The sequence below is a fragment of the Hirundo rustica genome, chromosome 5, assembly GCF_015227805.2.
Source record: "Hirundo rustica isolate bHirRus1 chromosome 5, bHirRus1.pri.v3, whole genome shotgun sequence".
NCBI lineage: Eukaryota > Metazoa > Chordata > Aves > Passeriformes > Hirundinidae > Hirundo > Hirundo rustica.
Genome location: NC_053454.1, coordinates 16,431,161 through 16,453,658, shown reverse-complemented (window position 1 = coordinate 16,453,658; position 22,498 = coordinate 16,431,161). Strand labels below are relative to the sequence as shown.

The following is a 22,498-nucleotide window of genomic DNA, read 5'->3' as shown; positions in this document are numbered from 1 at the left end:
TACAGCAAGCAGGGACATGAAACAATCATTTGAGTTTTTAGGCTTGGCTAGGATAGACCTTAGGACTGTAGAAAAATATGCTTAGCAAGATAGTAGAAGGTTTTAAGCTTAATAATGGAGTATTGTGTATTGTTAATGGAAAGCATACAAGCAGGCATTGTTTGAGGCAGGTGTATGTGTGCTTTTAGTGGTTGGCTAGGACAATTGTTTGTAAGCCTTAGCAATATGCTGTTAGCTGAAAAACTTTTAAAATGCCCTGTAACAAAGAGATCTTTGGCTGCTGCTGGCAAGACGTGAGCTGTTGCCATCTTTCAGTTGTCTCAACCTTGTAATGCCTCAATAGAGCTCGTGGAAACGTCTCCCAGCAGTCCCATCCCCTCTGTGCAAACCTCCAACACCGGCTGTGGCCTGGGGTCCCGCTGCAGCCCCTGGCACTGAGCCTCTCGCTCACGCTGGAGTGCTGTAGGTGTTTTTCAGGACAGGCACCCAGCAGAGGGGCTGGGACTCCCACCCACTCCAGTGAGTGGCACAGAGGGTGACACCACAGACCAGGGACACGTACGCCCTGGTCTGACTCCAGCTGCTGTCCCTTTGGCAAATGTGTGAGTCCAGCATTGTACATGTTCACACATGGCATCGACACAGTTTAGATAAGAAGCTAAATTTAGAGGTAATGAATATTTGAAAGGTCTCTTTTTCATTAAAATTTCTTTAGTTTTTCATTCAAATCAATAACTCCTCTAAACATTTCTGCTTTTTTTTCTCTCTCACCTTGTTCTACTGAACTCTTTCATCCCAGCTCATCTCATACCACCCATTTGATTTCTGTCACTCACTTTTGGAAGACTAATTTTTTGTTGTTGTTGTTTTCAATTGCTTTCTCTAGTCTTCTTACAGTGGTGTTTTTCCCTTTTTGCTTTCATATTTCACAGCACAGGCACTGTGTGCCACTGGTTTTTAGCCTCCAGGTTAAAACTGATCTGTCATTTCAGCTGAAGCATCAATTAGTTTTCCTTCACTGCAAAACTCAATGAATCTCCACTAAACCAGATAATCTAGTAATTAGTAGAAATTCAGTCTCTTTAACAGCTTTTCTTTATGGGTCTGTGCTGCTGTTTGTGACCTGCTAAGTGTTTGGAGGGCCTTTCACTCTCCCCACAGTGCCATCTCTGGTGCCAGCCTTTCAAGCTCTTCCCTGACCAGGGAAACCATCATAGAGGTGTCCAGAAGTGTCTGCCCAGTGCTAGAGCCCATTTCACAGTTACTCAAGTTCCCACCTTCTTCACTCTTTGTATCCATAAGCCATCTTTAAGATCTCCACTTTCTCAGCATCACTTGCTATTTCTGTGGCACTAAATTGCTTGTGAAGGGACATAGGCAGAGAGAATGATCTCTCATCTTCTTTAAGACCTCTTTTATGCACCTGGAGACGTTTATAACAGTTTTATAAAATGTTTACATTGAACATTTGTATAGAAACTGTTCATAACATAAGCAGTTTTTCAGATGTATATCATGGATGTATACATTTCCATATATATCATGGAAAGGCATGGTCTTACTGATAAAGCTGTAGTTGGGAAATTTAATGAAAACTGTCAGGATGAAAGTATGGCCATGTCTCTTCTTTATCACTGTTTTGCTTGGATGCTTATCTACTCTATTTCTTACTCTCCAGTGATATAACTTAATCCTCTCTTCTTTCATCCTTTTTCCTTTGGCAATCCTGCAAATGCCAAATTGTAGTTACTGGTTTTGACAAGATCACTGGTTCTTCACCCTTTTCAATGAAATCCTGTTGCCTCCAGACTTCCCAATTGACTCCGATCTCTTAACTTATTGGCAGAGAACTGTAACTATCAGTTCCTAATCTGCATCTGCCGTTGGGAGACTAATTTATAACAATATGTACAAGAGAATTTAAAGTGAAGGAGGGCAATCTGGCTTTTAAAGTAGAGTTCCAAGGTACTCCCTAAAATGCTGCCATCCATTTTTTTTTTTTTAAACTCAGTACCTTAATGGGGATTCTGATGTGATCTATAGGGTTTTAGTAGTCAATGAAGTTGATAGATGTATATTGCAATGAAAATCAGGAAGCTAGGGTCAGTAGAGGAAGAATCAATAAAATGCATGTGTACAGACAAATGAGATTGTCAAGAATGTTTTCCTGGCTTGACAGAAAATGCTGATGATCTGCCAAGTAGCCTACTGAAAACTCGCACAGTGCCTCGGCAGGTGCTTCAAAAGAACTGAGGCTGAGACCTATAAATATTTATGTTGTACATAATTTCATTCTATTCCCGAGCTTACTACACAGAAGGCACATGTACCCTGATTTGTCTCTCTTCCACAAGTCCTGAACTGTGAATATGAAATCTGCACTTCATTTTGTCTTCCCTGCCTCTCCATCTGTGATGAACCATTAGCGTTTAGTGGCGCTGCCAGCCCTTAAGGCCCTGAGAGAAATTCCATCATAGAGCTGAAATTGAGCATAAATCATCATGTCAAGGAACCACTTAATGTGTTTCCCTTTCAGTTTTCAGAGTCTTTGTCACTTTTGTATCAAAATTTAGTATTTAGAAAAATTATCTGTCCAGCCTAGATTTCAGGTCTTATGCTAAATGTCTTCCAAAAATACCACATCCAGAACTAATATAACAGAGAATTTTTTCCCCATTTTTTACGAGAAGACAGAAAATTCTGGAGGTGAACAAAATCCAAATTCCAGCACTACTGGGTGCTTAGCTGTATTGTTAAGGCATTGGAGGTGGCCAGTGGATTGTAAATGCTGCTGACTAAAAAGCAGAGTTAGACTTAAACTGTGGAAACTAACCTGCTGACATTGCCAAATATAGGAGGGAGACTTTGAGAAGGAAAAAAGTTAACAGAAATAAAAAAGCATGAAGAGAAATAAGGGTGGGGGGAAGAAAAGGTATGTGACTTTTGTCCTTCACTAACAGTGAAGGAAGAAATTGTTGGAAGAATTGTTTCTAGTTTTTTAACTAGAAACATCCTCCTAAATAGGATGATCACCAGTCCCAAAAGCTTTTAGGGACTCAGATTACTATGCCTTCTGTGTATATTTATCACCTAAATCTCATTGCAAAAAAGGCAGCAATGAGGCAGGTGGGTACTTCTTTGAACAGAGAGCATTTGATGAAAGCAGGAAAGGTGAGCATAACTCTGGGGGCAAGGGCAGCAACAATAAGTTCTATCTTGTGCACTTAGTGAATGTTTAAGAGAGACATTCTGATTTATCTGCCACTCCTGCAAAAAGTGGCCTACCTGCCCTTGCTTTCATGCTGGCTACAAAGAATTTTCAAAGACACCGGTCACGCTTAGAAAGGGAGATATTTTGCCTCTGAAAACTCCTTTCTAGATGGTCTTTCCTGGGGTAGTCTGACCTATCTCTATAACAACAGGGCAATATGTTAATATGTACTGTCTCTGTAAAGCTGAGATCATATGTCTGAAAAAAGTCAATATATTAAGACAGTCTAGGTGTAAATGTATATGATTAGAAATATATAGTAATTTATTAATTACTTATAACTTTTAGCTTATAAACATTTATATATTTTTTAATATTTTATAACCAGCAGTGTCAACACTGTGATACTTTTGGTCAAGTACAATTTTTAAATTTTAGAAGTTTGGAAAAAAATTGCACTGGCCATACGTACATGTTGTACTCTTGATATTAAATCTTGATTAATAAGTTACAGTTCTCTAGTTTAAGTGTCTCTACAGAGGAGGTTTAGGCTGTTGGTGAATTTAACAGTTGCAGTTACAGATATAAATCATGCTAAATGGCAGGCACTCCCAGAGGATGTGGTGTGCCCCTTGTCTGTGCACAGGTAGCAGTACAGGGGTACCAAGATATGGGAATACATGAGCTGTGCTCCAGTTACAGAACTGTTTGTGAAACGTAAGCACCTCTGGGGACCATTGCCCACAATTCTGTGTGATGTCATACGGAGATGAGTTCTAGGGCACTCCCACAGTGAATTCAGAGGAAAAATGTGTCTCACAGTTTAATTTTCATTGCAGGGGAACAGATTATTAAATCCACAAGCAAGCAGCACCAGTGAACTAACCTTAATTTGAAGAACCTTCACATCTAGCCCTGAGGAGTTTGTGCCTTACTGGGTTAGGGGTAGGAGCCATGACATTTCTAGTCAACATATTATTAAAAAACAAAAACAAACAAACAAAAAAAACCCCTGGAAAATTTAGCTTCTCCTGAATATCTGTTTTCAGGCTAAGAGTCACTATTATTCTATTCCAGAAGTTTGAAAGACGCAGCATCAGTCCATCATTATCAGTGTGTTGATGCTTCATAGCTCTTCTTTTCATGACCAGCTACTTTAAAGACTAGTAATAAGAGCTTCCTACTGTGTAAATATTTTTAATCTATTAGATTAATTAGCTTCTTAATGGTCACATTAGAGGTTAAGGTTTTTCCTTAACCTGTTTCAAACTGGGCAAATAGGTACAGAATTCACTGAAGTTACGACAATATTTCATCTTCATTATCACCTTTAGTGTTTTGACAGAGCATAGGCCCAGTGTGCAGCATGTTTTCTTTGTATTAAATTTTTTGGGGTTTTTTTTAGCTCATGAAAAATCACACTGAAAGTTGCAGTACTGATCAGGAGATCATAACAGCAGTATCTTCAGAATAAACTAACTGCAGTCACTAGGAATGAAAATTATCTGTGCTCCTTTGTTATACTGTGAGAAGATAAACCAGTCCCCTCACCTCTGCCCTGACCATAGTGTCAGAATTTTAAATTAGCTGCCAGAAGTGAGTACAGAGCTATACTGTTCTCCTCGGTTACTCCTCTGATATTAGTTTCTCCTGTAGATAATATTTTGGGTTTGACCTTAGTCGTATTACTGCAAAGCCCATATGGTTTGCATTGAATTCCGTGGGCTTCTGTGTGAGCCTGAAAGTAGCAAAATTGTCTATTTACTCAAGGCTTCTAGTTTCAAACCATTTAGAAATAATACATCCCTTTAAGTTTTATAAAGCATTGTACACATCATCAGTAATTACATAGGTGTGGACCTATGTAATTATGTAAGTAATACATGTGTAGTAAACTCTTGCAAATCTTTACTAAAACATATAAGATAGCTGTAGATATTTCTGCATCATGTCTATGCCAGAAGAATTCCTAATAAAGGAAAAAAACCTTACAGATAAAATATTTTTTTGTGCTCAGATAGGTACAGTACAGGCATAGTGTGATACTGCAGACATTGCCAACTGAGGCAGCAAGCTACCCATTTACAGGCTCAGGTTTGGTGCTCAGACTAAAAATGGGAAGTTTGAGATCCCATCAGATACCAGCTCGCATTTTATTTTATGCATTTATCTATACTATGTTTCTGAGCTGAGCTGATGGCTGGGTGCTACAGGCTAAAATTCATTCTTATTCATTATTTGTATTAAAAGGTTCAGACATTTCCTGAGACAGTTATTTAGGTCCATTTGACCTTGTGCTGAAACTGGATTGTTTCGTGTATTCACCAGAGCTGCTGCTCGCTCAAAGGCAGAATTTGTCTGCTGAAAGTTGGTTGATTTTTTCAGGCCGTAGATGAGTCATCCCTAGTTTTCCTCATTTCTTTGTAATTTCCTTCAATGTTTTACTTATATGCAAACTGATATTTTTTCCCTTTTATTAAAAAAGTTTAATATCCTTAAAGCTTCTTGCTTGCTGTTCCCAAATACAAGCACATACTTAGGATGGCTTGGGAACAGTTCCATGTTATGTCTCTAACACAAGGATTTAGTGCAAGTGCAGCAGAGGGGATATCCAAAGATTATCCTGGTGCCTGTGCCCTTAGCACAGGACCTGTCAGTTGTGTCTTTCATCTCTTGCCCCATCTGTTTTGCACTCTTGCTGTTGTGGCAAGAGCCATCATAGAGCAGTGCCTGTGTTTCTGTTTCTGTGCACGCAGTTGCGATGAAAGTGCAGGAGTTGTGTAAAGTCCCAGCCAAGCTCTGCCTCTCTCAGGAACATAAATCAGGTACTAAGCTGTTTTACAGGTGTTAAGTCTGCCGTTTAGAGCAAATATCCACCCAGGCAATGCTTGCTCATGTCACCCATTTTGTATAAGGTGGTTGGTTAGACTTCACAGGAAGATACTCCAACAATTTCCATCACAGTAAATAAGGGTGATGCTGTTCACCTGCTTTATACCACGTGAACATTAGCGAGGCACTCAAATTGGATTTTAAAACTAGAGTATAAAAAAATAATTATATTTTATATATGTAGAGTGCCAAATATTAAAGGGAAACTGACTACACGTTATGGTTGATATTTTAATACTCAGAAAAGGCAAAAGTACCAGACTGGTTACCACAGTTGCTGAATTCATTGTATGGGAAAGCTCAGCCATGGAACTAGAAGTCTGCCAGAAAGGACAACAAAAGATATCTCTGAGATTTCATTTCGGTTTGGTTTTGTTTTCCATCTTAAAATTCAGAATGAAATAGACTTGAAAGTCTTGAAAATATTTTACCATTAAAATTTTTACAAACCTTTTTTTACCTTCTATTGTTTCAAATAAATAATCTGTCACTTCTCTGTTAGATGATTTAACGTGGGTTATAAGAATTTTACAAGAGATGCACACAGACAACCAAATCCTTTTTATTGGAAAGATGCTGGAAAGATACAAAGACAAAACAATTTTGTTGTCCTGTTCAAAAATTCTGGTTGCCCTTTGGGATTCATGATGGCTGCAATCTGTTTGGCCTTTTCCCATCATTCTGCTCTAATGATGAACTCTGCAGCATGTACAGAAATTGTTCTCAAGCCTATGTTAACAGTCCTGATAATATATTTTTTAGGTTTCCTCTACGCTCAGAACAGTACCAAACGCAGCATTAAAGAGCGACTTATGAAGCTCTTGCCCTGCTCGGCAACCAAAACGACATCTCCTGTTACTCAAAGCAAGTTTTATTTTTCTTTTTTTTTAATTTAATTTTTTTTTTTTTTTTTTTTTTTTTTTTTTAGGTTTGCATGCATCAAAAATTATACTTTCATTAACTGCTCATTTGAGAGGCAAAGATACCTGCTGAAGTAATCATATGGTTTATCGAGGTTTAAAATTTAGTAATTAACAGATTTGTCTGTGCAGAGTAGGATGGCAAGATAGCAGTGCCATGGTCTACCACACAGGAGCTGCTGGGTTGGAACCTATGATCTGCAAGTTAGTTAGGGACAAGTGATTCCCTGGTTAAATTTAATACCTGCCTTCCCTGTATTTGAAAAGTGATAACTTTTTTTGCATTTTTATGCACGTGTCTGTGTGTGCTTGCTATCCAATACACAGGGGGTACCATTGTAACTGGTCTGGGAGGAAAGGATTGGCCCTGCAGGTTTTGAGCTTCAAACTATATAGGGAACAGCACCTAAAGTTGGTTTCTGAGAGAGAAATAGTAATGAGATTGAAAAGAAAGTACGTGAATGTGGATGTAAGGAAAAGCACACTGATACGATACTGAAAGTGTTGATATGCTATAAGGAAATAAAATCTCTCCAGGGTAGGCAACAGATAAATATAGAGGGGCAGAGAGAGTGAGAGAGAGATCAATACATAGATGCATACTTATTCCTATATAGAGATTAATTATAGTAATAACACTATAATGTCTTCCAATATAAATTGGCTCCTATGGCAGATTTTAAAATATCCCTCTGGACCAAATTAAATCTTGATTAATTTGACTTAATTCTAGGCATTAATATGAGCACCAAAACCAGAAGCTGAATGATCCGTGTGTTTCCTGTATACTCTTCTGATAAAGCATATCAATCAATCTCAGGTAAAAAAAGCCTGCAAGAGCAGTTCCCCATGTCTAGTGAATCCAGGACAACCAAAGACAACTTGACTAGAAATACAGTCTCCGACTTAATGTCAAGACTTCACAGGTATAGATCTAGGGTGTCTTTTTGCTGTCCCTCTTCACTGTCTTTCATATGCTCCTCTGTAGATAAAACTCTGGTACTTGCTTTCCTTCTAAGTATTTGAGGTGAAAAGGGCTAAATTTCTAGATGTACACTGATTTATTTTTTTCATGGTGTCTTCAGTTGATATGTTTTAATTGAAAATAAGGTAGCTTAAAAAATGCAGTTACTGTTGTGGCACTTGTTAATAACTCTATTTTGATAAGTGTCTATAAGACACTAGAGAAGTCAAGTGTGAAGCAGGTTATGCTGAACCTTTTCATTAACATCATCAGCTTACTTCAGTCTTCTACATTCTCACTGAATCATTTAAGCACAATAAAAATATTTATTACTAAGGATATACTGAATATTGTGCTCAGCACATTGTCTTGCCTTTAGCCTCATATTTATTATGTGTATTCATTTAGCTTCCAGAAAAGTTTGTAGATGACTCTCTAGGTAGCCAGATGTTTTACAAATGGGTGCTTAAAGTTCTCATTTCAAGTAATGTCTTTTTCTGCTAAAACCAAACCCATTTAAATACCACAAAACCATTTGAATATAAAGTATAAGTGAGCTTTCAACAATATTTATTCTCAGGTTGATTTTTTTTGCCAATTTAATCTAAGTACCTAGTGTTGACTTGCAGTAACACCCCCCCCCCCAAAAAAAAAAATTAAAATAAATTTAAAAAAAAAATTAAAAAAAAGTCATCTGGATCACACTGAGATCATCCTCCTTAGTGCTAACAGACACATGTCTTCCACAGGAAACAGGACAATGCCCTAAATTTTGTGATTTTTTTTCCCCAAATAGTTTATATATTATTAAATATCTCTTTAAAATTTGATTTTTTTTTGTTTAGCCGAACTGTATCTTCTGATGCCAAATTTCTCCCAAGCAGCTGAAAGCTATTATTACTGCATTACAGCAGAACAAAAATATATGAAACTGCAGCCATAATACTGCTTTAATCAGGTATTCCAATACTGTGTGCTTATGAATACTGAACAAAAAATACCCTTTTTCAAAGAATAAAGAGTCTCAAATTCTAATGAAATAAAATATGTATCATCAGCATTATAGAAGTGACAATTAGGCATGTTGTATTGTTGCATTTCTATAGTTTGTATAACTCTTAAATCAAAATAAGGCTGTAATTTCATTAAATCAGTTTGGAGTACTACATAAGTTACATTTAATGCTGACAGTATTTAGAAATGGACACACACATTGGTATTTTTGATCACAAGTGACTGGCATCTTATTGTAAGTTCCTTTAGTTATTTTATTGAACTTTCACATTTAAAACTCCACCTAGGAAAAATGCATTGCTAATTCTCATTGTTTTAGGGCTACACTCAACTGTAAACCTTGAATGTATATATCCACATTCTTGCTTACTTAAAGAAGAGGTCACTAAAACCATCATGTTCCCCACTTAGGCTGCTCACCCTCAATAATATTTCTCCTAAAGGGTCAGTTTTATGATACTCAAAGTAAGATCTGCTGATGAATGTGCAACATCAATTTCACATGCTTTCCAAAGGACAACTTCACAATAAAAATCCCAGCTTAATATAGTGAATTCACATCCATTATGTTACTGAAGGAAAAATTTCAGTTTTCTGGAGTCATTACAGTTTTATAAAATTGTTTCATTTTGTCAAAGTATAAATATGTATGTTTCATTTTCTGGTGTAAACAGAAAAATCATACTGAATGTATCATGCATGCTCTTGCAGGATGTTGGCTTTCCAGTTTATTGCTATAACTACTCATGAGATAATGTGCAGGCTACTGGATCATCACTGCTGTTCACTATTCTTTGCAGCCACAGAGGCAGATGATAGACACCCTTTTCCTATGAGTTCAAAATGGACTCGTCATTTGTCATTAAAGCTGCAAAAACAAGTCTTTAAGAGAATGTCCTTCCTTCCTTCCTTCCTTCCTTCCTTCCTTCCTTCCTTCCTTCCTTCCTTCCTTCCTTCCTTCCTTCCTTCCTTCCTTCCTTCCTTCCTTCCTTCCTTCCTTCCTTCCTTCCTTCCTTCCTTCCTTCCTTCCTTCCTTCCTCCCTTCCTCCCTTCCTCCCTCCCTCCCTCCCTTCCTTTCTTCCTTCATCTCCTTCCTCCCCTTCATCTCCTTCCTCCCCTTCCTTCCCTTCCTCCCCTTCCACCTCCTGTATTTCTTGTTGAGCTTTCCTTCTCTGTCTCGTGTATTCTGCAGACACTGTAGAAGATGAAATGGAAATGGCCACAGTACGACATAGACCTGAAGCTCTTGAACTCCTGGAAGCACAGAGTAAATTCACAAAGAAGGAACTTCAGATCTTATATAGAGGTTTCAAGAATGTAAGTACTTACTTTTTGAATTTGCAATCTGTTTACAGGATATGCCACTGCGGTCTCAGCTGTGTATAAAGTGACTAGCAGTGCAGCCCATGAGATTCAGTAGCTAAATACTGCATGTCTGATCAGATGAGGAAACAATCACTCTGAAATAATTGGTCTAAAGTCATTAAACTATTTAATGAACAAAAGATGTAGACAAAATAGAAAACATCAAGGAGAGAATAATTAAAACTTAGTATAGTAGGACTTTGTTCAAAGAGAGATTGCAAGTTGTGTTGAGGTTTTTTGTCTAAGGAAGCAATAATGGAAGAGTCCTGAAGAATTTGGTCAGTAAGAAGAAAGGTTTTGATTTTTGTATTCAAGGAGCTGTCACAAGAAGTAATTGACTTCAGCTGCACTAGGTGACTTTTTTATTTGGTGAACAGCTGTAGATAAGTTCATCAGTTCTCACTAGTTCTACAAATCTGTAAACTTCTTAGATCCCTTTACTTGGAGTAGTTGTGATTTTTTTTTTTTTGCTGATAATGTGTGATGTAGTGGCAGGCACAATGTTTATTTTGGTAGGGATCCCAACTGAGGACCTCAGTATATGGGTGTAGTGCAGTTCTTTTTCTGGTGTATACAGCTGCCCTGTAGTGCTGGGCTTGGCTTTGACTTATGAGGCATGCATGGCGAGTACAGCAATGAAATAAGACTCAAAAAGATGTTAGTAAGTAGTACTGTATTTTTTCTTAAAAAATAGATTTTTCTCTATTTATTTTACTTTCATCTGATTAAAAAATATGCAGAATATTGCATGCAGTTAACATTGGATAGAAAATATTAAAGAAATATTATATTAAAATTAATAAAAGCAAATTTTAGTAATCCATTTTAATGTTAATCTATAATTTTAGCTGTAATTATTGCAACTGTGTGGATGCTATATCTCCTTCTAAGCTGAAGCTAAAGATGAATTTAATTGCATTTATTACCTTATAGTTTAGTTTTTCTTTCACCCTTCTTGGGTAAAAAGGACAACCTCTTGCCCATGGCATTTACTACTCAGATGAGTTAATAAAAACGCAATGAAGCTCCATTATGGAATCAGAGAGGATGTCTTCCATAGCTTGTACAAGAAGTGTAAATCTTGTAGAGTTCTTAGCTCTCCTGCATTCTGTAAAGAAAGTAAGACATGCAAAGGGGTGTTTTAAACATATATATTTTATCAAAAGCTTACAGTGCAAGCAAGACAGGGTCACTTAATGTGTCCTGTCTGTATCATTCTCAGTTCCAGAAAGTATGTAATGTTGGCATGTGATTAACAGTGATTGCTCTTAAAAGCTTTTCATTTCCTCAGGTTTCCCGAGAACATTCCTCTGCTAATGACAACATTCTCCAGGCATTGCAAATCACGATCTAATGTCCCTAATTATCTAAGGCAAAAAGGTACAAAGTGGAGTGGATAAAATAAGCCTTCTGTCTGTTCTTCCAAGAATAATTATTTTTAGACTTTCAGAAACTAAGGACCTTGATATTTCTTTGCATAAAATGAAGTAGAGAGAGAGAGAGAGAGAATAGGTTATAAGGAAGAATTTTAATTGATACCTTTTTAGCATTTTCTGCAAAGAGGAATTCCAGCTCTTCCTATGCTTTTCTGTTCCAAGATGTAAGTTCTACTTGCATCAAAGGAATGCTGATGGTAAGACAAGGTAATACATCTTTATCCCTATGTTTCATTTCCTTATCAGTACATGATAATTCAAGACATGCATGTATAACATATCTTTGAATAGATAGAGTTAATGGGCATTAACATCAGTGTTTCTGTGTATAATATCATTGCAAAATTATCAATTACAATCTAAAAGGCTGTAAAGTATGCCCAGGACTAGTGACCCTTATAAATCAGTTTAAAGTACTATTCTTTAGCCCAAGGATTAGATTTCAGAAATGGAAGATTTCAAACTTTTTGTTGAGTTGGAGTTTGGTTTACTTTTCATATTAACAGTTTCTACTGGAATATATGGTGCTAGATCACAGTTCTCTAATCACCTCAGAGAACTGGTAGGACAAGTCTACCTCAGCTCTATGAGCAGCTTGTCTATGCTCATTAGTTCACCTTTCCTATTAGTTTCCTACTAGTTTCCTGTTAGTTCACATATCTGCCTTTTATCAAATCAATCATGAGTAGCTTTGGTGGGTACTGATCCACAATGGCATTGCAATGTCTCCCATGGTCTGCGCTTTCCCCGTCTCCCCTTATAATGCTCCACTATCCTCCTCTGCCAAAGGCCACCTGCCTTCTTGCATTGTGGTCCAACTTAGTGCTATCCTGCCAGTATTTCCACACCTGCATGCTTCATGTGTCTGCTTTGTGTACCAACGTCTCCTGGGTGCCACCCAGCTGGACACTGACTTGGCTTTGTTGGGCATGAGCCAGCAAATGTGTCTATGTTAGAAATGGCAGTTCTACTTTAGGTAAGGCATTTCTAGTGGGTTGAGGGAGCCCTGGGAGGCCACATCAGCCTTTCACTCAGCACTGGCGAGGCCACATCTGAAGCGTTGTGGCCTCTTCTGGACTGTCCTGTAAAACCAAAGTGTGAACATACTGGAGAGAGCCCAGCAAAGGGTCACAAACGTGTCTAAAGGACTGGAGCACCTCTCCTGTGGGGTAAGGCTGGGAGAGCTGAGACTGATCAGTCTGGAGAAGAGAAAGCTCAGCAGGATCTTACCAGCATATATAAATATATGACGGGAGGGTGTAAAGATGGAGCCAGTCTCTTTTCAATAGTGTCCAGTGCCAGGACCAGAGGCAGTAAGCAAAAGTGAAGCACAGGATGTTCCCCCTGTACATCCGGAAACACTTCACTGTGAGGGTAACTGACCACCACCATAGGTTGCACACTGGGCTTGTTGCATCTTCCTGCTTGAAGATATCCAAAAGTTAGTTCTCTGGACATGGTCCTGGGGATCCTCTCCAGGTAGGCCTGCATATGCAGGAGTGTGCAACCAGATGTCTCCAGAGATCCCTTCCAGCCCCAGCCATTCTCTGAGTTTGTGGTATTCTGTTTAATCATTCCACTAAGAAGGAAACTACTGAAAAGGTTTAATGAAACAGGCGCACACATTTAACATGATGCCATCAAAATCTTGTGCAGATCCTCCTACCTCTGCACTTTAGGCTTTTCACCTATTTGCCTGTCTTACTATCTTTTCAATAATTTAAGTATATAAAGCAAGATAAATTAAAGCATGAACTTAAATTACTGTAATTCTGCTGATGTTGTGGTCCTGTTAGATGAAATTAGCAGCATCCTACAGCACATTAGTACTAATTGAAAAGCTTTTGTCTATCGAATCTCACTCCAGCCTGCTTATTTACCTGAATCCTGTCAAGTTTTAGGATGTTTGTTCTGAGATAGGGATGAACAGAACTTTTCACAGCTTACCTCCAGTTATTTATTATTTCTGACTTCAAATTGCTTACATGTAGTCCTGACTGACTTCAGATGAGAAAAAAAAAAAAAAAAACAAAACACAAAAAAACCCACAACCAAACAAAAAAACCCCCACCTGCATATCTGTAGTGTTGATGATTACAAAGTTTGGTTTATTATCATCAATTTGGTTTTCCACTGTACACAAATTACATGCAAAATCCAGGCAGAAGGAGCACATAGTCTCACAGAGCATCTTTGTATGTATGTAAACACCTGAAAGCTGTAGAAATTCTCAGATCATGTTGTAGTAGAGCTGATGCTCTGAGTAAGCAAGTGGTAAAGTATAACTGCAGGGAATGCTCAAAGATGATTGAAATGTGTTTGGGACAATGGCTGTTTTGGTAGAACCCAAAGTCAACATTTAGAATGAAAGGGGATATACACTAAAGGAAATGTAAGGAGGTGAGCCAAGCACCTTCAGATGACCTAATAACTACTACGTGGAAAATTATCAAGGAAGAAATTACGTCTATATTAGATGATTTAACCATTTTTAAGCTTCTATACAGTCCTTGAAAAATGAGTTTAATGTAAGGCCTAAGCCCTTGTCAGACTGAAAAGGTTGTCCCCAGCAATATGGCTTTACAATATTCCTGTGCTCTTGTTGATGAATTGTTGCTCAGCTGCCATCACAGTGGGACATTTCCAATTTGTATTTGGCTTCCTGTCATCCCATTTCTTGTAAATTGAAATTGTGATTGCTGCAGTCATTAACCTTTCAAACCAATGGCTCAGTGGCAGTCCTAGTACAAGTGGCACTTCACAATAAATTGTACAGACTATCAAACATGGACTCAACATGTGGTCTTTCTTTATCTTTTGTCCATTGATAGATCTCTCCCAGTTTTAAAAATGTCTATTTAAAAAATACCTAGATGATGCTTTTGCTGTACAAAAGATGCTCCTGTGCTAAATTTAAATGTTAATAGTCTTTTCATTTTGGTTGGTTATTTTTGTGAAGATTTTTGTAGAGCTCTGTGTTGGAAAACTCCTAGACTTTTCTAGAAAACTGGAAGGATTTTTCGTGGACCTTTATCACCCTGGCTGTATGTCAGAGAAAATGTAAATTAAAGTCATAAATGCATAAAAATCTCTGTGGCCACATAGTGGAGCTTTAAATAGGCAGCTCCACACTTTTGACATTTATTGGGAAAATGGTGTTTCTAAGACACTTTTCTTCCCTTTTGCAAATGAGACAAGAATGATAGTAAGAAAATAAATCTGTCAATGTTACAGCTCAAAGATCGGCTCCCTCATCACACTACTCATCTATGTGCATAAGTTGAAATATGCTAATTTACTCAGAGATTTTTCTATTTCAGTTATGAATTGATGGAAGCATTGTATCACTGTATGTTGCATTTGTGAGGTTCACAGAAAAATTAATGGAAGCTAGTTTTAGAGGTGATAAAGCTCATTTATTGATTGTCTAAAGCATTTGAGTTTTGTGTTTAAACATTTTCCCATTTAATTAGAGTTTTAAAAAACAAAAGAAAGATTATAAATTTTGTGAAAGTAATTGAGATTTAGAAGAGCAAAATTGAGTTGTTACATGGAATACAAATAATTTTCACTGTATAAATAATTTTTCTACTCCTGAAATTTTTTGTTTAACAAGAAAGGTGAAGGTTGGGTATATAATGTGCATTTTGCAGGATATGCACTAATTTGTGCAAAAGCTGAAACACCTCAATGTAATTTTGAGTACCAAATTATTTAACTTTTCTTAAATATTTGTATGCATGACCTTCTAGGGACACTATATATTTGATTTTTCACTGCAGTTGGAACCTACTTGGTAAAAAGAAGGTAGGAGAAACATATCTCCATGTCCTACGTATGGATGGCTTTTACCTTTATGGCTCTGCTACTTGCACAGCCTCTGACCTATGGCTAAGAGATGTACGGTTCTGTATTTCACTTCTGTCATTCAAATGTAGTTTCTAAGATAATCAATGTCTTGATTAGAAATTATTTAGTACAAATTGAAATCTTGTACTGACAAGGGACATAAACATTTGAAGAGATAAAATATTGAAGAGATTAAAAAATGGGCATTGCAAAGAGTTAAAATACCTCTGTGATGATTCAAAACAGAGATTTTGGAACTCCATTCAATTTTCCTTGCTTCCTAACTTAACCTTTTCCACCTGTTCTAAAGCATGACAAGGGACAATGACAACATAATCCTCTTAGTTTATATCTCTGGAACATTGTATATTATGAAACAGAGGCTTTCATGCTACAAGAAGTAATAATTTAGCTTGGATCAGCTTTCTCTGAGTTGGCCACATCACCTATCTCACAGAGACAATAGCATGTCTTCAGTTTGTTGTCATCACATTCAATGCTATACTGAACCTGTATGTATTGCAACCAGTAAATGCAGTTTCAAGATTAATACAGACCAGAACAGAGAGGAAAAACCCCAAACTGAACATGAGTCGAAATGGCACTGATGCTTGAGTATTTTGCCCCTGACAGCAGTCCTCCAAAGCTTGTTCTTGTAGGTGAAGTAGCTTAGGGCTTAAATATGCTTTTCAACCTTCCATGTGGAGCCCTAGAACAACAAGGAAGATTTTTCATTTGACTGGGAGTTGGAATGGTTGCTTTTCCTCAAGATTTGATGACTGTCTGTACAAGTCTTAGGGCTTCACAGCATGCAAGATTTTAGCAAGATCTTTCCAGATGCAGAATTTCTGACCCAACAGAAGAGAGCCTAGAATACAAATATAGATCAGTCAAATGTTCCTACCTAGTTTTCTTGGCTAACATGAATCAATACTAAAACCATTTGAGCTATATCCCTCAGTGACTCTGAATATCAAACAGCGGATGTTCTACTCTTCATCAGCGCATGAGACATTCCCATTTTGGTGAAAGCTTTTGCAGAGGTGCTGACCCCTCTGCACAAAGCAGCATTTGAACACCAGTGTTGTGGACATGGAAAGGTTGTACATACAAAGGAGTACCAACAACTTGTCTTTTCAGATAGACATAATGATGACAGCTGAACAGTGTGCCTCGTGCATATAAACCTGCTGAACTTAGAGTATAGAAATGCCAGTAAAACGGGAAAAAAAAGTAAATGGAAGTTCTAAATCTTACAAGAAAATCAGATAGTAGTAATTCAAACTGAAAATTAACATCTCCCCATGTTAGAAAACTCCTGTGACTTGTTTGTCTTAATAAATTAAACAGTAGACAACAGCATAATGAAGCTCAAGCAAGTAAACCTAGAAGCTAGATACCATGTGTGCTGTCAATAGACAGATTTCTGTAAATCTTTTTCTCTCTAGGGTTTTAATAGACATGTATAATGCACATAGCTCAAATCTTCCCTTTTAAAGTTGAGTTCTTGTTTTCCAGTTGTGCTTCAGATCAATTGTTTTCTCAAGTTTAGATGACTGAAGAATAACTTAAAAATAACCAGCCCTTTCCAAGGAAGAATTCTGTTATTATTTTACAAAAGCTCTGGCTTTCATTTGCTAGGGACTTAGAGGGACCTCTTCCATATTTCAAACAAGGCTATGTGAAAATCTTTTAACAAACTGAGCAATAAATAATTCTTACATTCATCGTATATTTTCTTCAAGTGTTAGTAAAGAGACTTGAAATATTTCAAAACTTTTTCAAGTAAAATAATTTGGAAGTACAGTTTGACAGGCCTAGAGTATAGCTGTCAGTTGTCATAAATTTACAGACCTAGTGTGTTCAGCAGAGATATTTGTTTCAATTAGTCTCACAGTTACTGGCAGAGATTGAAACCTTCTTTCTGAAAGTTAATAATGAACTCAGTCCATTCATCTCATGGGTTGCACAGAGATACTTCACATCGTGCTCACTAGGGAAAAAATATCATCTAGCTTAGCAAGGACTGTATTCATAATAGTGGCTGCTCGCTCATGAATTATCTAAAAAAAAAAAAAAAAGTCAACATTAAATTTTGGTGTCATTTTATTGTTCTGTGTGTTTGTGAGCCCATCCTATCTGGAATTGGCAGTACCCATCCTGTGCTCTGGTGTGCTCTCCCTGGGGCTCACAAGTGCCACTTTAACACTTGAAACACATTCTGCTTTACCAGCCAGATGCTCAGTGTAATTCAACTGTTGGAAGAACTGCTTTCTACTACACGAGCTTTTATGTGCATCAGTTTGGAATATAAATGTTTATGTACTAGAATATGAGCAGCCAAATGCTGTTTTTGGCTGCAGTTCACTGCAGTTACTTTTCTGCAGCATCTGGACTAGGCACTACAGAGCCTGGTATTTGAATTATGTGCAATGGTTGTATTTCAGTTTCTGGGTAATCACTAGCATTAGAGAAGTAACATTTGGTGCAATGCATTTCTTATGATGTTGTAATTTAAAAATTTAGTAAGGAGACACCTCTTAACTCTCTTTTCTCTGCCCATCCTCTTTTCTTCATGAGGTACGATGCATATTAACTATAACTGCTATAAACACTGTACTTTATAACAAATAGCTTAACATAAAATGATACCAATTTCCTTACTTTTAAAGACTTTTCAAGAATTTGTGTACAAAATGTTCTAAGTCTTTATTAAATCTTGTACTAAGTTGTCTCTCTATTCCCCTCCAATTCTGATGTTGCACGTGAACACATGCATTTTCATGTGGGGATCCTAAGCCTGCAAAATGAGGGGAGAGGGAATAAATATACCTTCTGGTGAAATTTCTTGATCGTGCAGTTCAACCTTTTGGGTTGTATGGACTTGATAGATAAATCTTACTTGTGCTGGACTCAGGGATCTAATATGGATCCCAGGAATTTCTAAATTATTTTGGATCTTTATATTTTTTCTACTTTAAATTTCTGATGAGTGTGAGCAAAATTAGAGATGGCCAGGTTTTGTCAGAAATAAGTGAAACAGATGAAAGTCCTTTCACTGTTTCAACAGAATTAATTTCTTTTTGCGAATATCTTTAGATCAACATCTGTGCTAAAAATAAACAGTGGTAAATCTTTAAATAAAACATCAAATCACGAGTAACAAAGCTGCAAGGTCAAGTCTTTTAATGTCAGGGAAGTGTATTACAAGTCTTGGGTCAACCTGCATTTACCTTTGAGTGAAATTGTCTGACAGGGCCCGTATTCTTTAGATCAGCTGGACATTTGTGCAGTTGCACTTCAGTTATGTGAATGATTCTCATATTAGCTTTCAAGCCATGGAATTTATTCAATCCAATGAATTCCATTGTGAAATATTCTTAAAAGATCTTAGATACGGTGAGTGTCAGAGAAGAAATAGGAGCCAATAACTCAGAAGACAGCATGATTCAGTAAACACAGCATGAAACTAGAAGTCTAAAGACTCCAGTGTTTTGGCTCCCTGGCTGGCTTATTAACTGCCACACACCTTTAAAAGCCTTAACTATCACACTAAAAAGACTTCTGAGTTGCCTGAGAGCATTATACCAGTGCTTCAGGGCCTGTGTGGGCTCCACATTGACAGCTGTCTAATTTAATGTCCCTGGTCTGACAGCCAAAACCTTTCAGAGGGTCCCTGGCTATCTGAGAGATTGCTTCTCAGCCATTGATCAAAGCCTCCTCAAACATGTCTTGGGAACAAAGTGGGGAGTACCCGTGGGGGGGCTGGTGGCTGTGGGAAACTGAACTTTCCCAGGAGCTGGAGATAGCGAAGTTCATGGAGGAGAGAAAAACGAACACTGAATTCCTTGGTGTTAAGAGCGAAATGTGTGAGCAGTGCATTTGAGGGAGATACTCTACCCCTCAATGGCCAAGCTCCGTATCTGTCTAGTAGAGATCACAGTAAACTCATGCCTGAAAAAACACTGATCTAGGAAGCACTTTATATGCACTTTATGTATTTCTGACAAGTATTTATTCTCTCCATTTATGCATCTCTGACACTGTGATGCTTCACAGTGGCCTCACAAAAAAGAAGTGCCAAGAACAACTTTAAAAGTGAACTCCCAGTGACTGAATATAGCAATATTTGTATCTGACACACAATCTACAAGCAATTAAAAATATCAGAACAACATGTTTATGATTCTTCTTGTGATTTAAGATGTCAGCATTAAGCACTGTATTTAGATGCACAGGCTACCGAGTCAATAGTCTACTGCACTGAAGAAGAGGCAGATTAACACACCTGTAATGGAGCATAAATTGTAACAGCCCTTACTTCTTCTGTTCTCAAAATCTGTGGTTATGGAACAAAGACAAACTTAATGTGCCATAAACTTAACAGACTGTGCAAGGAGTTTTTATATCCAGCAATTTCCACCTCAATGTATCACCATAAGGAATGATACAACCATGAGGGATGAAATACCTTTTTTAGGCCTGAACTAATTGATGGATGACTCTTTTTAAGATGTATCTAATTCTCTAGTTATTTCTTTTTATTCTTCTTGTTACCTGTTTTAACTGGGAAATGTCTTCTCCTTTTTTATTTCTCTATGCTGTTCATGTTTTCATGAAAATATGCCAGCAAATATCAATCACCATTTATATAGTTTTTTTTAAGTATTCAGTTCCAATGATTTGACTTACGCCACAAATTTTAGATATGCTGCTAAAAGCAATGTATCAAGTATCCACATATGAGGAAAGGAAAGCTCTAGAACAGTCTAAAGGAGATTCATATGGTTAATTTAGATTTTTTCCTGTGTTAAAATAATTATCGGTTTGTGTGCCTTGCAAAACTTCAAATTCCATTCTGATGCTTTTCTCATGTCTTTGAATTACAGGAATAATATCTCCTTTATAAGCAGTAACAGTACCTCCATCCTCCCTTGTCTTATGGAACTGCTCACCCCTCCTTCTCAAAAAGCTTTAGATGTATGGCTACAAAGCCCACTCTGGTCCTTCCATGATCACCATGAGCAATAGAGCTCTTGTGGTCAAGTGTCTTCTCCTTATTGTGGACCTGCACTCTGGGGAGACCTTTGGGCAACAGATCAAAAGAGTCAGTGTTCTGTGCTAGTGGACTGGGCAAGCACAGAAGTGACAGAGAGGTTTTGATACATGGGCAGGGGACCCTGTCTCAGATCCTGAGTGCCAGAGTTCCTCTAGGATGAGGCGTATTGCCCTCACCGTGTGGACAGGGAAGAGGCATTTCCTCCCACAGACCACATCTCTCTCTCACCCACAGCAGCCTCTTATTGCTTCAACGGTGTCTGATTTTCCCCACTGTACCTGGTGAATCAGCTCCAACCTATGCTAATGTCAGGTTCAGTTTTATAAATATTTATGCAGGTAAGCACATTTGTTCTTCTGTTTGCACTGCTGGGACCCTTCTCCTGAGACAAAGTGTTGTTAGTAGTGGAGAAAGCAAAAACCTTTGTTAAAGGGTAAATGTATTACCATATAAAATATAAATAATGAGCACAGTGTTTGATTTTCAGTGTCTAAACCAGTCCCTGTTGAATTTTATGTTCTTTGCCATTTCTTCAAGCTGGCGGGAAGCTGTAGGCACTGAAATTCTTTGGTCTTTTCATTGTATTTAGCACTAATCAAATATTGACCTGTTTGCCTTTAGCATTGCACATCTTTGAAAGAAACAAAGAACCACTCTGAAAAATACTGGAATAGCATGACTTAGGACACACTTTCAGCCTGACTATCTTTCATTCAGTCATGTGTCTCAGGAATGCAAAACTCAGTGTTAAAATGAAAATTTGGTTTGATGTCAGTACCTAGTATCAAGATCCAGTTGATTGACAAGCATTTAAGACAGGATATAGAATATTTTTTCCCCCCCAACATGCTGCTTCTGCTTCATAAATGCCTTGAGCTAAATTCAGGCTTTTCCATTTTCAGATATGGCTATATAAAGTCCACTAACATTTAGCAGAAGGTTGTTAGTACGCTTTCTTCCTCAGTGAATCTTCCCCTCTTCAAGGATACAAGGAGCTTCTAGGATAAACAAAAGCAACCTTATGTAAGAAAAACAAAATAAATGCCTCTATGGTTTTAAAGAAGGGACTTGACCTACCTTAAAATATTGCTTTTAGGGACTGGTAAAATTCTCCATTCTGCTCAAGAGAATCACTTGAGTGGGTCTAATGGAGTATGCCCAAGAGACCAGCACTTGCTATTCCTTCTCCTCTCACCTAGGACTTCAGCTGATTTGAAGGGACTTGATTAAAAGAACTCACGTGGGAATGTATGAAAGGCAAGTCAGTGAAGCAGTGCTCACCTAAATACAGCTTTTCCCAAGAGGCTGAGCACCTTGTATTTGCCAAAGTGTTTACAATATGCTCCACTGCTGAAGTATAGGTTCTGCTGCGTTTAGTTTAATTATATTTCCTGCTTATTTGTCAAGTCAGGATTGTAAAATGCCATCCTGCAGTGTCAAATAAGGGCAGAAACACTAAGCACCATTCAGATGCCAGAGACTCCTCCATGAAATTTAGGGTATCAAGCTTTCAGGTGAGCTTTTAAGTTCAGATCTTTAACCATGTTGTTTACTGTTGTTTTACTGCCAGTGCTAATAGTAAGAAACTAAAAATTTCACTAGTTACTGGGCATTGCTAAACAAAGAATGGCTCTGATTAAAAGCATTTGCTGGCACCTCGCCTGCTGAGTTGTGGAAGCAGCCAAAGTGTTGATTGTTATTTACTGTGTGAAGCCACACATGCTGGATGTGAGCCAGTTCCTTTATTTCTGCTTGTTTTCCTCTGAAATGGCCATAGAAAGTAGGGGG

The 22,498-nt window shown here is 37.7% G+C and overlaps 1 protein-coding gene across 9 annotated transcripts in view; it reads left to right on the top strand.

Annotated features, from left to right (window-relative positions):
• The window catches only part of KCNIP4 (potassium voltage-gated channel interacting protein 4), a 410,197-nt gene that overhangs the window by 359,468 nt on the left and 28,231 nt on the right, over positions 1 to 22,498 (top strand). For 6 of the 9 annotated variants that reach the window (XM_040065092.2, XM_040065088.2, XM_040065087.2 and 3 more), the window contains one exon: positions 10,194 to 10,318. In XM_040065092.2, coding sequence (XP_039921026.1) covers positions 10,194 to 10,318 — 125 coding nt within the window. Of the gene's footprint in view, positions 1 to 6,865; positions 6,968 to 10,193; positions 10,319 to 22,498 lie in introns of all 9 variants that reach the window. The other 3 variants (XM_040065086.1, XM_040065085.2, XM_040065084.2) reach the window with 1 other exon arrangement.